A 16142-nucleotide genomic window follows, 5' to 3' on the forward strand; every position below is an offset into this window, starting at 1 on the left:
TTTGCATTTCACTACATATCGTACTGTGTATGACTGTGTACGTGACAAATAAAATTTGAATTTGAATTTGAATTTGACTTAAGACTTTTTGCAACAACCATCAGAAATATGGTTGTGACCTGGAAAAAATCTGTCTTGAGTTACTCTAAGTTTCAGCAGTGTTCATAAACAAATGATGTCTAAGTTATTACCATGACTGCATCATCATTGTACCAAATTTCAAATTCAAATTCAAATTCAAATTCAAATTTTATTTGTCACGTACACAGTCATACACAGTACGATATGTAGTGAAATGCTTGGACAACTGCTCGTGACCTAAAGAAAACAAAAAAGGAAAAGGCTATGAATAAGATAGGAAATAAATATGAAAAATTAAAAAGGGTAAATTTAACTAGGAAGGAATAAAATATAAATTAAGGTTAAAAATGAAATAACTGTACAACACAAATTAGAATGAAGGGTAAATTTAACTGGGAGAATAAGATAAAATATATAAATTAAAGTTGAAAATAAAATAACTGTACAACAAAATACACAATATAGAACTATATAAGAATGTATGAAGAAATATAAATAAATATATACACAATAACAGCAGCGTGATTTAAGTAATGAAGTGAAAACAATGTCCAGAATGTCCAGTGTGTGTGTAAGAACTATATGTGTGGGTCAGTACTGTGTGGTAGTGTGATTGAGAGACCGTACCGATTACCACATGACAGTGATGCCAACTTGGGAGTAAAGCTTTAAGTAAAACTCAGTTTTTTCCAACCATACCCCGGCCTGGAAGTATGGAAGTTGAATACTTGGGAGAAAAAACAAAAACAATATGACACAAAGTATAGTACAGTTGTTTTCATTTCAAATTTTGAGGACCAAAAGAAATGTTGTTTGACTTGGCATTGTTTTGTTTTGTTTTGCTTTTTACCTCTGCTCATCCAGAGTGACCAAATCCTTGCTGATGTTGTATAAATAACTATTAATTTTCACAACCACAAAACGTATTGTAGAGTTTCCAGGATTCTCCTTCCTCTTTATGTCCATTGAGAACGTCTGGGAATTCTGAGACTCATCGCATGTTTTGACCAGCTTGTACTCACACATACCGGGAAACTGGTACACATCACCATCAAACGTCTTGAAGTGCTCACGGCCCCATGTGCTACATGTTCTCTTGTAAACTGGGGAGCCAAAAAAAAAGAAAGAAGACATTTACCAAAATTTATTTCCATGCCCATAAATAAACACAACAGAAAATTACAGTTACTGGTCTATCTTATTACAGACACTTTTCCAGTGTCCTGACCTTTGCATAAAGCTATAACAATTAACCGTTAATGAGCATTAAAAGATTCCTGTACATTATGCACATTACACGAATATCTGTACAAGCAGTTGCACCCTTATGAATCTGATCTTACCTGACTCGGCTTGGATATCAATGACAATGGAAACAGAACAAGCAAGGAAACACAACCACACAACTTTCCACTTCATTGTCGCCGCTGTGGGCTCGCAGTTAAAAAGGAAGTTGACAGTGAGACAGTGGCCAGTGGCCCTTTATATAGAGATTGCTTATTTGTTTTGCTCCAACCCTCTATGAGCACTGAACCCTCCTCTCGTGTTAGGGTCGTCACCGACCCATTTTAAATTTCAAATGCATAAAAAAATCACATAGATTTGTTTATTGTATCAAGGCTTTTTGACTTTGTCAGGAACCTCTATTTCTACAAAATAAAACAAAAAAAAATTATTTTCACTAAATTATAAAATGCCCTAGTTGAAATTATGACCTTTGTGTTGTTAGGGTCAGTTTCGACCCAGGTATAATATTATGAGTATAAAGCAATAATTAAAGCCAAAACTGAAATCATAAGTGCACTGTCAGCTAAAACACTTACAGCAAGTGCCTCTCCTAATCATATGAGCTTTAGGGGATTCTTATTTTGCATGTTTTTTGCAGTATACCTGCACAAAAACAAAACAAAATAAACACGGGCATGTGAGGTGAATTCACTATTTGAGTGGCCAGTTGACTTCCAGAGTGCACATTTACAATTTGCAGCATACAAAAAATGAGAAGAAGATTCACAGTGAGCTAAGTTCAGGATCATATTTTTGGTGAAAATGAAGGCGAGGACACAGAGCAGCATAGCGATTCAGATGGGCAGGTTTCTAAGGAGGAAGACAATGTGGACTATCATCCAGAAGACACAGACACATCTGATCAGAGGTGGAGGTCGCTGGTGCTGAAGCTACTCCTGCTGAAAGATTCAAGTCCAAAAATGGTAAGATCTTTTGGAGCTCAGTACCTCATGATGTACATGGCAGGGCAGCTGCTGCAAATGTCATCAAAATGACCCCTGGAATCACAAGGTTTGCTCTGACCAAAGTCAGTGACATCAAGAGATGTTTTGAGATATTTATGCCATTGTCACTAAAAAGAATCATCATTACTATGATGAACCTTGAAGGAAAAAAAAGTCCATGGCGACATGATGAGGAATACCTGGATGCTTTCATTGGTGTTCTTCTTGCTGGAGTGTACAGATGCTGCAATGAGGCCACTGATCATCTATGGGATGCATCGACAGGCAGAAACATTTTCTGGGCAACGATGTCACTTCACACATTTGATATCATTTTGATTCAAGAGTCCTCAGATTTGACAACAGAGAGACCAGACCGAGGTCTGACAAGCTTGCTCCCATCAGGGATGTCTGGGAGAGATGGGTGCAGCTTCTTCCACTGATGTTCATCCCAGGGCCAGTGACAGTGGATGAACGTCTTGTCCACTTTTTCAGGAAAATGCCCCTTCCGGCAATATATACCCAGTAAGCCAGGGAAAAACGGCAGAAAAATCTGGGAAGCCTGTGATGCAAAAACCAACTATGCCTGGAATGTACAGATTTTCACAGTCAAAGCTGCGAGTGGCACCCCTGAGAAGAAACAATGAAAATGTGTGGTCCTCCATATGACCACTGGACTGCAGGATCACAATATCAGCTGTGATATTTTATTTTATTTTATTTTTTTACCAGATATGACCACGGACAAGAACTTCACAAAGGAAACTGAGGTGAAGCTGTATCATTGGGAAGTGATAAAAAGCCCACAATTACCCACGGCTATAACCAAAACAAAGGAGGAGTGGACTTTTTCTTTTTTTCAGTTTATATTAAAGGTCTACTGCTGAAAAAAACAACCTTTTTTTGTCTTTTCTTGATGTAAATGTATATGGGTCGAAATTGACCCGTAACACCATAGATGTCATTTTAGTTATTAATCTTAAAATGAAAAAAATCAATAAAAAAAGATTTATTTAAGAGATGTGTCCTATACCCCTCAGTAATACTCAGGTAACACAGAAACCTTTTATTTATTAATATGATTCTCTTGAGGTTAATTTTACAATTTTTTTTAAATTGAAATCGAGGGGTATAGTGACAAAAAAAGACCCAGAGGCCCACGCCAAAAGCATTAAAACCAACATTTTCATGGATAAGGAAGCCTAACAAGGTAACCAAGAGATGAGAAACAAATTGGATGATAACTTATTGTTTTTAGTATATTTTATAGCTGATTTAATTCACGGGTCAAAACTGACCCGCTAACATAAGAGATGATAACAGAAAGCTAACACGAGAGGAAGGCTAAATAGTTTTTTTCCTGATGGGGAAAACATGGTTAGACTCATTTGCTATTGTCCATATCTCTGAGCAAACATGCAGTGGTATGAGGCCTTTCCAGAGAATTTGGCTGCTTTCATGTATGATGATATATCTGTTTACACTGTGTCCATCATCTTTATGCTTTCTTTCCAACAGTAATTGCTTTTCAAATGTAATAAAATGTGAAATGAGGTCTATAGACTATACACATAACTATGGAAACTCACAGTAATGCACGTAAGCCAAAACTCTTGATGTTACAATCTTGGGACTATTTTAAAAATAATACTACATAAGTATCACTTTAAAATAGTCACAGATTATAATAATAGCAAAAAACTATCAACAATACATAGGTCACAACTGAAATACTTGAAAAAATAACATTTGCGAAGACAACAACCATTAACTGCTTGACACGATGTGTTCTTTTGGACAATTTGGCATGTGGTGGTAATTCTGTGACGTTTATTTTTTAAACAATATATTGCAGTCTTTGTTTGTAGTCTTTTATAATCCTATCCCCCATCAAAGAATACTCTCTACTTTTCTGAAGTATTTGGCTTCTCATTTTTAAGGTGATGAAGGTGAATTATACTAGCTTTATACTATCTAGGAGTTAGACAAGATTAGCTTTTACCTTTTTAAATTTGACTGGCTAAATCAAGAAAGAGCAGCAACACAATTCAACTTGTACACAAAGTAAAGTCTACTGGAGCTCACAATGCAAATTATTATGTGACATCTAAGCAGTTGTTTCCTTCAAGCTGCAACTCTACATCCCATCTTGGGCTTCCCCTACTTCCTACTTTAACATTTATATATTTATATTAAGAGGACTGATTCATGACCACCAATCAGAGCAGACATTCTGATGTGATTTGGGTCATTATAGAATATCCATGGAAGGCATAAACCAAGACAAATATCGTCTTGATGCATTCTTAATCTGGACGCTACGTCCAGATGAACAGAATCAACTTTTGGAAACAAGACAATGTCTAGCCCAAATCTGGATCCAAACACCCTTTCTGGTATTTTATACTAAAACTGCCTAAATTTCTGGAAGTGCTCTAAAGAAAGGTACTATTTCTATTGGATTGACTCTAAATTTGTCTAAATTTGTTTAAAGAATTAATATTTTACAGCCAGAATATAGGCTTACATGGCTAAACTTATTTGCATTAAAAAGAAGTTGTACTTCATCACCGGACACATTTTGCATTAAACAATAATAATAACACTCTGACAGTAACAGTAAAGGGCCAGTAACAGTTACTGGAAAGGTCACAATTACTTTTTGACACTGGTGATTAAAGAATTACATTTCTTTCATAAATACAATTATAAATTAAAATGTGAATTTTGTGTTTATTCAGGTTGCAATTGCTTTAGGTTAGGTTTTTGTAAGGTTTTATAGTTGTATCCAACGAGTCTGAGCACTGTAACATTATATACATTGAAAAGTATTACTATTTATTTACATTCGATAACAGCTGATAATTCTATAACCATTAGTTAATCAGTGTGTTTACTGGACTATCAGCTATATCAAAGTAAACACTGGATGTATTCAAAGTCATTACCATACAATACATTACTATTACAATAAACACTAATAAATACTGCAATATTATAAAGGTTTAGCACTATCGGACAATTTATTTTAGTTTTCATAGTGTTTCTCCTATTTAGAAGCAATGTATTCATCTTATAACATGCAGTGTATTTAGAGCATAAGTGACTCAAATGTTGTGCTCAGGTATCTGCCTTAGGGAGGTAATCTGTGTGTGCACTATGCTTGGTCACTACACGTGGAATACTTTGAAGACAACTTGCAACTGGACCCATTGGATAGAAGCCATTAGAGCTCATTGGTATATCAACATGAATAGGGTTCTTCAAAGAGGAATGTTCTGACAAGTGAGATGCTGAAGTCTTGTGATTCAGAGCGACCTAGCTAAAATCAGAAAACAGAAAACTGGAGAGTAATGTTTTTTGGAGATGAAGACCTACCAGAATGAAAACAGGAGTGGAATCGAGCATCGTATTTCTCAGCACTGTGGTACTTGGAATGCAAGTAGTCGATGAGATTGTGGTTGTAGTTGTGGTAGTCGGAGGTGTTGGTGTAGTTGTAGTAGGAGGAGTAGTTGTAGTTGTAGGAGGTGTAGTTGTAGTTGTTGTAGTAGGAGGTGTTGGTGTAGTTGTAGTTGTTGTAGTAGGAGGTGTTGTTGTAGTTGTTGTAGGAGGAGTAGTTGTAGTAGGTGTAGTCGTAGTTGTTGTAGGAGGTGTAGTTGTGGTAGTTGGAGGTGTTGTTGTAGTTAGCTCACATACATCCACACATGTTTTGTTTTTCTCATCAAATATGGGCTTATCTTCTGGGCATACAGGGTAACAGCCTGTATAAAAGGATATCACATAATAATCTTAATTAATATTTCTGAATGGCACATTTATCTGATTTAAGGTAATACAAACTGACACGACTGAACCTCCTACCTTCCAGGGTGGGTATCGGATTCAAACATACACCTTCTGGATTCAAACAGGTCTTGTAGCATGGAGAGTGGCAAGGGTTATAGTGCCACGTGCATATAAATGGGTCGTTGTAGTAATCACAATAGACAGCTAGGAGAAAAAGATACAAATTATACCATTTACTTAGATGATTAAAATGTTGACTGAAATATATGAAATTTCAATTTATAATGTGAATGCAGTTCAAACTCCACTCTCACATTAAAATTTAATAAGGTTATTGAAAATATTTTGGAATTTATGTCTGATTGCACTAAAATAAAAAGATTGCAATGAGATTATTTATTTGATTTTGGAAATAAGTAACCCTGACTATAATATACACTGAGTTTAAATTGAAGTGAATGTGTTACATATGCAAGTGTTATAAACTGACGCAAATATTGTCTGCAGTATTTGATGTTAGATTACATAAGTAATAAGTCTTTACTTATTACAGATGCAAAATGTGTTTCCTTTCACTTTTCCACATATTATTTTTGTTGTGATTATCGTTAATCACATTTGACCTACACTCAGTATTTAAGAATGATCCCACTACAATTGCATATCCTTTTCAATAGAGCCCAACATGTTATATTACAGGATTTTTTTAAGCTAACACAAACCAAACACCGACTCTGGAACAATCACTTTGCCACATCCATTTTCTTTTGCATTTAACACTTAGAAATGTGTTGTCCGGAGAAGGGGGCAGATTAATAATCTCAAAAACAACAAAATAATCTATTTATCAAATTTAATACATACATTTTATAAAGATACACACAGTTTACACTGTTTAATTAATTGTCTGACTATGTTTGTAAAAATGAGAAAATTCAGTTTCAGATGCTTTATAAGCTTGCAAAAGCACGTGTCCACTTTGGTCCCTATTGGTTATTGAGTGTAGCTTGATACAGAAAAGATCAAGTTTATTAATTAATAATAATAAAGTAAAAAATACAAAAAATGATGGGGTATGTTTACTGAGCAGATTGATATATAGATCTCTGTAGTTGCAAACACCAGGCTCACAAGAATTTAAAGCCTCAAAAAACAAAAAACAAACTGTTACTCACGACAGATCTCTGGAGTTCTCCATGCAATGCAAACATCATGCTCATTGCAAGCCTGAGCGTAAGCTGCAACTGCTGTGCAGAAACATTCACAGTCTCCTCCAGTGTCGCAGGCACATGAGTCTTTTACGCAGTTTTCATAAAATGGAGAAGGGCTAACCTGAACAGTGGTGCAAATTTGATGATGATTTTTTTAGAGCATTGTTTTAGATTTGCGTGAATGTGAACAAGTTACAAATTCTCATTACCTTTTTGTGGCATTCTTTAAATGTTTCTCCAATTATGATGCTACACATCAATTTTGCCCACTGATGTCGACCGGGTGTTACTGCGCACGGATCAATGTTCACCTCCGCATCTGGACAAGAGCTAGACACTTTCCAGCTGTTTGCAAACTCAAGTGGATTGCTCACCACCAGCTGACCCTGAGTGGTGTAGTCATTCTGTCCATCACCATCGAAATTACCACACAGGCCACACACCTCTCCCTGTGCAAATAAACAAAAGAGTCAATCGAGCAATGTGAGATCTTAATAAATATAATTTAGTCATTTACATTTATCATAATTTCATTAATATATTAGGATCCTAGGAATTTTCTTTCTTTTTTAGAAATGATTCTGTTAATTTTTTCAATATGAGGTATTGAAAACCACAAGTATGTGGTCAGACAAAAAGGGTACAATAAAATAGTAAAACTTTAATGCAAGAATTTAATGTAACAGTTACTGTGACTCACGCTGTGCGTTGGTTCAAGCAGGATCCGAACAGCTGTTTTGCGATCCCACATCACTGCCATCCCAATCTCAGATTCTACAACCACATACAAGCCAACGTTCCTTATCCTGTACTTGATCTGAGGTCCATGTCCCAGATCATCCTCTTCAACTCTTCCCCTTGATAGTTTAATTTCATTTCTCTGTAATGAAGGAAAGGAAATTTCTGTTGGTTCAATTGCAATGCTGAAAATATATTTACTTAGATTTACTATTGTTGGCATAAGAAAGCTTTGATATTGTTTATAAGTGATCTTACCCCCAGTTGAATTCTGACTTTTTTAGAGCAGGTGGTGCCCGTAGAGCCACAAGGTACATTTTCAGTGATAACTCCAAAGCTGTTGTGCACCGTTTTATTGCCACAGTTGTTCTGTTTAAAAAAAGAAAAAAAAAAAGGTTAAACTTTGTGTTTTTTGGGGCTAAAGTAGACGATAACAGGAATAAGATTATGCACTTACATGTTATATATTGACTAACTGCCTTTGAATCTTTATGTAATGACTTTTGGAGACACAGTGTAGGTAATTCTTAACTGTGTCTCAAATCTTTGCACTTAGAAAAAAGATTTTCCTTATCCCTGATCCAGATATTATTTACAATATAAGGCATTTGCTCCTTGCAATTTCACCTATGAGTTCTAAGTAAGTAATTGTATTTGGTAAACAAAATATACAGTGTGAATGGCATGTAACTTTTTTTTTTTACAAAGAAAATTAGAGTTGCATAACTGACTTTACTCCTAATTGTTCAGAGTTTATTTTTATGAGAAACTTTAGATGAGGACATGACAAGGTCAATTTAGGTGACAGCTGTGCTTTGGATGATTCTGGCATACATGATTTACCTTTACAGCAATATAGCCACACTGTCCTTGAAATGCATATGTTTTCTGATCAAATGTGGTGTAGTGACCACTTCCATAAATAATGCAAGTTCCTGGACATTTTTTCTCAGAGCATGTCCATTTTCCACTTTGGCAGGTACTAAATGTATCAAAAAAAAAGTAAATACAATACAATTTGAATACTGTGAGAAAAACATGTCATATATATCACATACTGTTTATTACTCTACAAGTATTAATTAGAAAATAACTAAAAAATAAAATAAGATCCTACCAGGTATTGCACTGATTAGGTATTTGTGTCCCGGAGACATAGAGATGGCCATCATGTTTGCATGGACAGTCACTTTCTTTCACACAGAAACCTTTACCATCATCAAGGAGGCCACTGGGACACCGACAACCAGATTCACACTCTGTGGCATCCTGGGAGGATAGAAAGACCACATTGATAAAAAATAAACAAATAAATAAATAAAAATAATAATATTTATTAGATATTGTTTTTTCAGACTTGGAGGTGCATCAAAAACAACTCACACAATCATCATTGTCCAGATTTAAACAAGTTCGAGCACACTGCACTCCAACAACTCCTGCGCTTGCAGTGGAGCAGTTGAAGTATTCTTTTGGAGAAGGACAAGCTGTAGAAACTGTAGGGAAAAAAGTACAAATTCCTTTAATATACTGTATATTGTCTTAAAAAAAAACTCTCTCATTGAAGAAGAAAAAAAACTGACTTGACATGCGGGTTCTCCCAGAATTGCAATGAAGAACTCCGTTGGTGCATATGCTAGAAAAAGTCGCCAAAATTATAAAGATACAACACAAAAAGCCAAGTCTGTGTAAATCCATCATACTACATGTATTACAGTCTTGTTTAATCCTTAGTTTAGGATGTTTCATTTGAAATCCTGAAGTGACTCACCAGTGCTCGTTGTTGATGCTGATGGACTTGCCTGACTTTACGTAGACTTCATTATGGTAACAGGGACACTTTGCCACTGGGACACAGATGCCGTTGTCATCTAGGTAGTGACCCTCAGCGCAGGAACAGCCATCCACAGGCAAGAAATCAGAGGTGCAGCTCTGCTGCTTTAAGCTCAATGATCTGCAAGTCAGCTGGCATCTCTGATTTTTGTAAGAGAAGGTCTGAGATGCTGGGCAGTTCTTGGTGTATTTTTCTGTTTTACAGAAAATATGATAATGATTACCTCATAGTTCTGGACTAACTAATAAAAAAGAACACGCTCATCAAACTTGAATACTGAGCTGTTTCAGATACACTTACCGCACACATTCTCTCTCCAGTCTGTCAAGAACACTCCCTTTGATGCACAAGCTCTTGTGTAGGAGGAGAATACAGCACACAGGCAGTCCTCGCTCTTCTCACAGTTACAGCTAGCATAAGTACATCGCTGTAGAAAACAGTGAACACATTTTTATTGTATTACAGTCCCACTGTATTTAGTTAAAGAAACACAGATAGATTGTGTTGTACCTTGTAGTAAATCTCAGGATCCACAACAGAATGGCACTCTGCAAAGGTGCTATTTGGCTGTCGTAGCAAGGCGCACCAGTGATTGGCATACTTTTCTATAAGTAGATGAGTAAAAATGTCATTTCTTGCTTATATTTCTTGCTTGTTTATATATGCTGCAATTAGTGCCTGGAAAATCAGTTTCAAGCAAATGATAGCAATTAAAGAAATAAACTTCCTTCCATCCATCCATCCATTCTCTTCCACTTATCCTTGTCAGGGTCGCGGGGTGGGTGGGAGGCAGGGTACACCCTGGACACACCGTGGACACGTTGCCAGTGTGTCACAGGGCTAACACATAGAGGATAGACAACCATTCACACTCACATCCACACCTATGACCAATTTATAGTTACTAATTAATCCAAACCCACTAAACAAATAGGTGGAGTTCAGAAAAAACATAAACATGGACAATAAAATAAGGAATAAGAAATAAACTTGATGGACAAAAACACTTTTCAGTTTACCATTTTCCACACTGAAAGAACAAGGGTCATCGAGTCTGTCTTCTCTGTCTTGGCATATATGGCTAGCCTTCCAGGAGTTACTAAAAGCTGCTGCACTTCCCTCCACAATGCCCTGACGAGTGTTCATGTCATCAGACAGGACCATGTTGTAGTTCCCACATAAACCTAAAAATTACAGATTCTTAATGAAGAAATTATCATGAAATGCAAATAAGAATGCTAAAGAAAAAAGTATATGAAACCAAATTATTTTCAATGGCTTGCTAGTTGGGTGGTATTCAGAGTGGGACAATCCTGAGATCATCCCTGGTCACATAAAACACAATTTCTCTATTATGTTCTTTGGCTACCTCAGTGTCTACTTTTCACTGAACCTTCAAGATAGCCTTTTTATTTTGGCATACCAGTTAGCTGCCCACACCATCTTAGCTGGTTCCTTTTCATCTGAAGAAGCTAACAGTCTATTACGAGCGCCCTCATTATTTTTTAAATTTCTTGCCGTAGCTCTAAGAGTGGGCGAGGCCATTTATTAAAACCTTTTAGCCAAAAGGTTGTAATAAGGTTGCTGGCAGTGTTTAATTAAAAAAAAAAAACATATGAATCACTGAAGGCAACATAATCTGCTGGTGTTTCATTTGTTTAAGCTGCAAATGGCAAAGTTTGTTTCGAAATGCACAGATACATCAAAATCATGTAACCATCTTCAACAGACAGCATTCTTTAAGTCTTGCAATAAATAGTTACTTAATAAATGCATACTAGCCCTCGTGATATAATGCTTTAAGACTAATGTAAAACTTACCACGTGTCTTTTCTCTGTAGCTCTGCTCCAGGCTGACATAGACTTGCATGAGAGGCACATGTTGGATCTGAATTTGCAAACCAAAACTGGTCTGGAGGATGATGTGAAAGGACGAAGCGTGGAATATACTGATATCCCCTGTGAATGAAGAGATACACAAAAATCTGTGGTATCAGTGGCTCAGTGGCTAAGTTCTTACATCTCAGCATAAATGAAAGTAACATCTTAAATCGAAAGTTCCTTATTTTCTGACCAACCTGAGAAGTACGGCAAACTGATACTCTGCATATTCTGCATTACTGCGCCATCAGCAGTGAATGTTAACACCTGAATAAAAACAGAATCGATCATTAAAATGTTGCAGCTGTCAGTATCTATTTAAAGCACGAGCCCGGTATTAAACTCACATTGTGTCTGTCATTGTTCAGCAGGATTTTGATGGTCTTCAGACAGGTGTCATACTCTTGGTGTGCACATGGTACCAGTTTGACCAGAATGGTAAACGTAGGGCTTGCATCATCCTGAAATACACATAATGTAAGCAAAAGAAAAAAAATGTAGCCTAATCCAATATATTTTTACTTACATGTGCCCAACACAGTATTGTCTAAAATTCGACTGTACTGTACTAAGGCTCATTTACCTTTCTTTCCACCTTTGCCAGGGTGTAGTAACAGTCTCCATGGAAGGTGAAGTCTTTCCCATCAAAGGTGGTTACATGTGAACCTTCTTCAACCGCACACGTAAAAGGTGTTGAAAGACTTTCACAAGCCCATCTACCTTCAAAACACGTGCTGAAAAAAACCCCAAATTCATTAAGAAAACAAAATATGCAGACACATTGTTAAAAATTACATTCTGATAGCATTATGAACATTACCATTCCTCTCGCTCCTGTCTGTAAACTTCTCCAGATTCATAGATTTTTCCATGCTTGCACTGGCATTCAGACTGAGCAATACACCCCCTCATGGAAATGTCATCGAACACGGTTCCTGAAATGGAAGGTTGGCATTTGAAGGTAACATCCCATGAAAAGAGAAGCTTTAACGGGTGTGTAGAAAGAAACTTATTTGACAAGCGCACTAACCAGGAGGACAGAAGCAGCCATCCATTTTGTGGTCCTCACAGAATGAGCTTGTGTCTTGATGCGTGCAGGTATCCACACAAGGGGATCCACTCTCTTCATAAACCATGTTGAATGGGCACTGTTTGGCTGTGAAGGAAGTGGGAATTTACGCAAAGTGTCTAAACATCAACTTGTTGAAGTTTTTCACTTGAGTGTAAAAACAGCAGATTTTTTTGTGCACTTATTTTACTTCTGACATTTGCCAAATTTCACCATATACTTGGCTCAGGTGATTTCAGTGTTTTGGTACTCTCTCTACCGCTTAATATATAAAATACAAAAAGAAAAAGAAAAAGAAAGAAAAAAACAAAACTTTACCACAGAACTCAGAAGTCCTCCAGTTGGGAGGCTCCCCTCCTGCATGGGAACACTGTCGAGAGAACTCAGAGAGTGTGCTGCAGACACAAAAGTCATCTGAATGGTTGGTACAGCCACACATGTCCTGCACACAGGCCTGAATGTAAGGCTCGGGGTCAATCAGTTTGGTACAGGAGCTCCAGGTTTCTGCATGCAGCATCTCTTCACAGGTGTTTTGCTAAATGACAGTAAACACATGCACAATTATTTAATGCAAACAAAAAAAACATCAGATCTCTTTCGTTAAACCTGGCTAAAGTAGGTAACAAAACTCACAAACTCTTTGCATGACTCTGGCACATTCATAGCTTCCTGTGAGACATCTTCCTCTTCATATGGGTCCTCACAATCATCATTTGGACGATGGACTTTATGTATGTTGCCAAACTCAATGGGGCTGATTTTCCGACCTTTTGCATACAATTACATTAGTAGGGACACGCAATAGCCAGCATATTGAAGATTAAAAAAATTAATGAATGATGAACAGCTTTTACCATCAAGGAGGAACTCGTTGTAAACTGGAACACCGTTAAAATCTCCACAAAGTCCACAAGTGCGGTTAGTGTAATCATTATCAATTTCCACCTTAAATATGGAGTAAAGGGTTAGAAAAAGTTTTAGAAACCAGACATGACATGTTTAAGATATTAATATATATATATATAATATATAATATATATAATAATAACAAAATAAAATGAAACGAATGCATCAAAGTTGCCACATTTAAGGACTTTACATGTATGCAAGGACAATAGTAACCACTGTAACTATTGTTGTAGTGAACCAGGTAATCGGCAATTCAACTCGAGGACAATGTATTTATTTAAATGCCACACAGACCAAAATATAAAAGTATGGCTAAGTATTTCTGCAGGTTGGGCTGTTAGTCATTAATAAAAGAAATGTGTTTAAAATAATGTCCTATTGGATCTGTCTATTTTAAGGATTTACCATGACTGCATCATCAAGGTTCCACATGACAATGATGCCAACTTTGGACTGGAGCTTGATGTAGACTGCATTTCTTTCCACTTGTACTCCGGCCTCGTAGTGTGGCAGTTTGACACTGAGAAGAAAGATAATATCTTTTTGACAATTATAATTCATTTATATCTATAATTAACATTATATAAGAAGCATCTCTGTAATGAATAAAGTCTTTTGCATTATAAATCACTCTGTGAACTTCAACTGTTCACTCACATTGCCATACTTAAGAGTACTGTCTGGAAGTCTGGGTTAATGTGTAAAAAGCTTAAATTCAGTCATTATCTGAACTTCAGGAAAAGCAACTACAATCATTAAATGAAGCCGGATTCAGCAACCACACTAACATTTTATTTTTGGAGTCAACAAATCTTGAAATTCATGGAACTCATAAAATATAAATCTTTAACAACAGTTCAAACTTTTTGCATTTCCATTTGTCTACTAAAATTGTGGAACAGTTTTCCAGTGGACCTACACCAATGTTCAAGCATTTTTCAGTTCAAATAAATTTTTCAAAACCTGCTTTTGAAGAATGTGAAATTAATGAAATTGATGACTGATAATAATAATAATGATAATAATTTATACGTTATTGATCCCCATGGGGAAATTCCTATCTGCATTTAACTATTTCACTCTAATTATATTAATTTATTGTGTTTTTTATGAGTGTATACAAGTGCTGAGGGGAAGTGTGCGTAATGATGGACATGGTCAATCAATCAATCAATCAATGAATCAGAGATTAATAAGCATGTGGATATTTCTTCCTACTCCACTTCAGACTTGATGATGATTTAGTGGTTAATTCATGTCATTAGGAATGTGTGTATGTATTGGTTTTATATATCTGAGATAAAAGATTATCATTGTCATCATAATTCTATCAGAGTTGCTTTTTTTTTTTTTTAACTTACGGCAGGTCGTTTACAGTGACCACATCCTTGCTGAGGTGAAATGCAAAATCGATGATGGTGACCACCACATAACTGACTGTCGGGTTTCCATCGTTTTCATTCCTCTTCATGTGCACAGAGAACTCTGGGAAGGTGTCATGGCAGTCGGAGACCAGGTTGTATTCACACATGCCAGGAAACTGGTACACATCACCATCGAACGTCTTGAAGTGCTCCCTGCCCCATGTGCTACAGATGCTGCTCACATGGTTGTGGACTGGAGAAACATTCACGTAAATAAAAGATGAATATTGGTGGAAGTATTATAAATGTTGTGTTCATTTAAGCATCAATGAAGAAGATACATTTATTTAAATAATTGAGGTTTAAAAGCAGACCAAAATTATTTGAGTCTTACCCAATCTGGCTTGGATCTCAGTGACATGGGCTATAGTCAAAGCAAGGAAGCACAACCCCACCGAACTCCCCCTCATTGTTGCCACTGTGGACTAGATGTTCCCTGAGTGGGTAATGTAGAGAGTGGTTCTTGACTACCTTTTATATTGAGATCAGACTTTTTTTTTCTCACAGCTTCTTCCTGTGTAAGACGTGAAGATTTATTGCTAGTCGAGGCAAACATGTGCTGGATGGCTGTCCAACACCCTTCACAAATCCCATATAACTTATTATTACATCCTTCCTCTTGATTGAACAAGTATGTTTGCACTTGAATATATCTTCATTTCAAGACAACAGAGGCAGCAATAAAACAGTTTTATTGACAAAATGCTCCTCTGTTCTAAATCTATTGTTTCATAAGGATCCAATAATTATAATTTATTAAAAACAGAAATGAAAAGGGGAACATGAGACACTGGGATGTCAAATTTCTTACAAACCTGCCAAGGAAGTAAAGATCTCATGAGTGACTATGACCATGCAGGTATCACCTAACATAATATGAAATCTACGTGAGATGCTTTAAGCAAAGCTTATGCCAACTTGTCTACCATCTGCTTTACATTTGATAAGATCATTGACAAACATCCTGCAATACTCGGG

The 16142-nt window shown here is 36.4% G+C and overlaps 1 protein-coding gene across 1 annotated transcript in view; it reads right to left on the minus strand.

Moving 5' to 3' along the window:
- Positions 1-15617, minus strand: part of LOC120730489 (mucin-2) — a 78146-nt gene extending 62529 nt beyond the window's left edge. The window contains exons 1-18 of the mRNA XM_040026894.1: positions 15499-15617; positions 15102-15357; positions 14146-14260; positions 13686-13776; positions 13465-13598; positions 13150-13366; positions 12793-12918; positions 12583-12697; positions 12346-12496; positions 12110-12223; positions 11960-12029; positions 11703-11840; positions 10901-11065; positions 10392-10486; positions 10182-10308; positions 9819-10074; positions 9631-9683; positions 9431-9543 (exon numbers count right to left, since the gene is read on the minus strand). Of these exons, the coding sequence (XP_039882828.1) occupies positions 9431-9543; positions 9631-9683; positions 9819-10074; positions 10182-10308; positions 10392-10486; positions 10901-11065; positions 11703-11840; positions 11960-12029; positions 12110-12223; positions 12346-12496; positions 12583-12697; positions 12793-12918; positions 13150-13366; positions 13465-13598; positions 13686-13776; positions 14146-14260; positions 15102-15357; positions 15499-15574 (2412 nt within the window). The 5' untranslated portion in view covers positions 15575-15617. The remainder of the gene's footprint in view (positions 1-9430; positions 9544-9630; positions 9684-9818; positions 10075-10181; positions 10309-10391; positions 10487-10900; positions 11066-11702; positions 11841-11959; positions 12030-12109; positions 12224-12345; positions 12497-12582; positions 12698-12792; positions 12919-13149; positions 13367-13464; positions 13599-13685; positions 13777-14145; positions 14261-15101; positions 15358-15498) is intronic.
- Between the last annotated feature and the right edge of the window lie 525 nt (positions 15618-16142).

The sequence above is a fragment of the Simochromis diagramma genome, unplaced genomic scaffold (genome assembly GCF_900408965.1).
Source record: "Simochromis diagramma unplaced genomic scaffold, fSimDia1.1 OVJJ01000293.1, whole genome shotgun sequence".
Taxonomy (NCBI): domain Eukaryota; kingdom Metazoa; phylum Chordata; class Actinopteri; order Cichliformes; family Cichlidae; genus Simochromis; species Simochromis diagramma.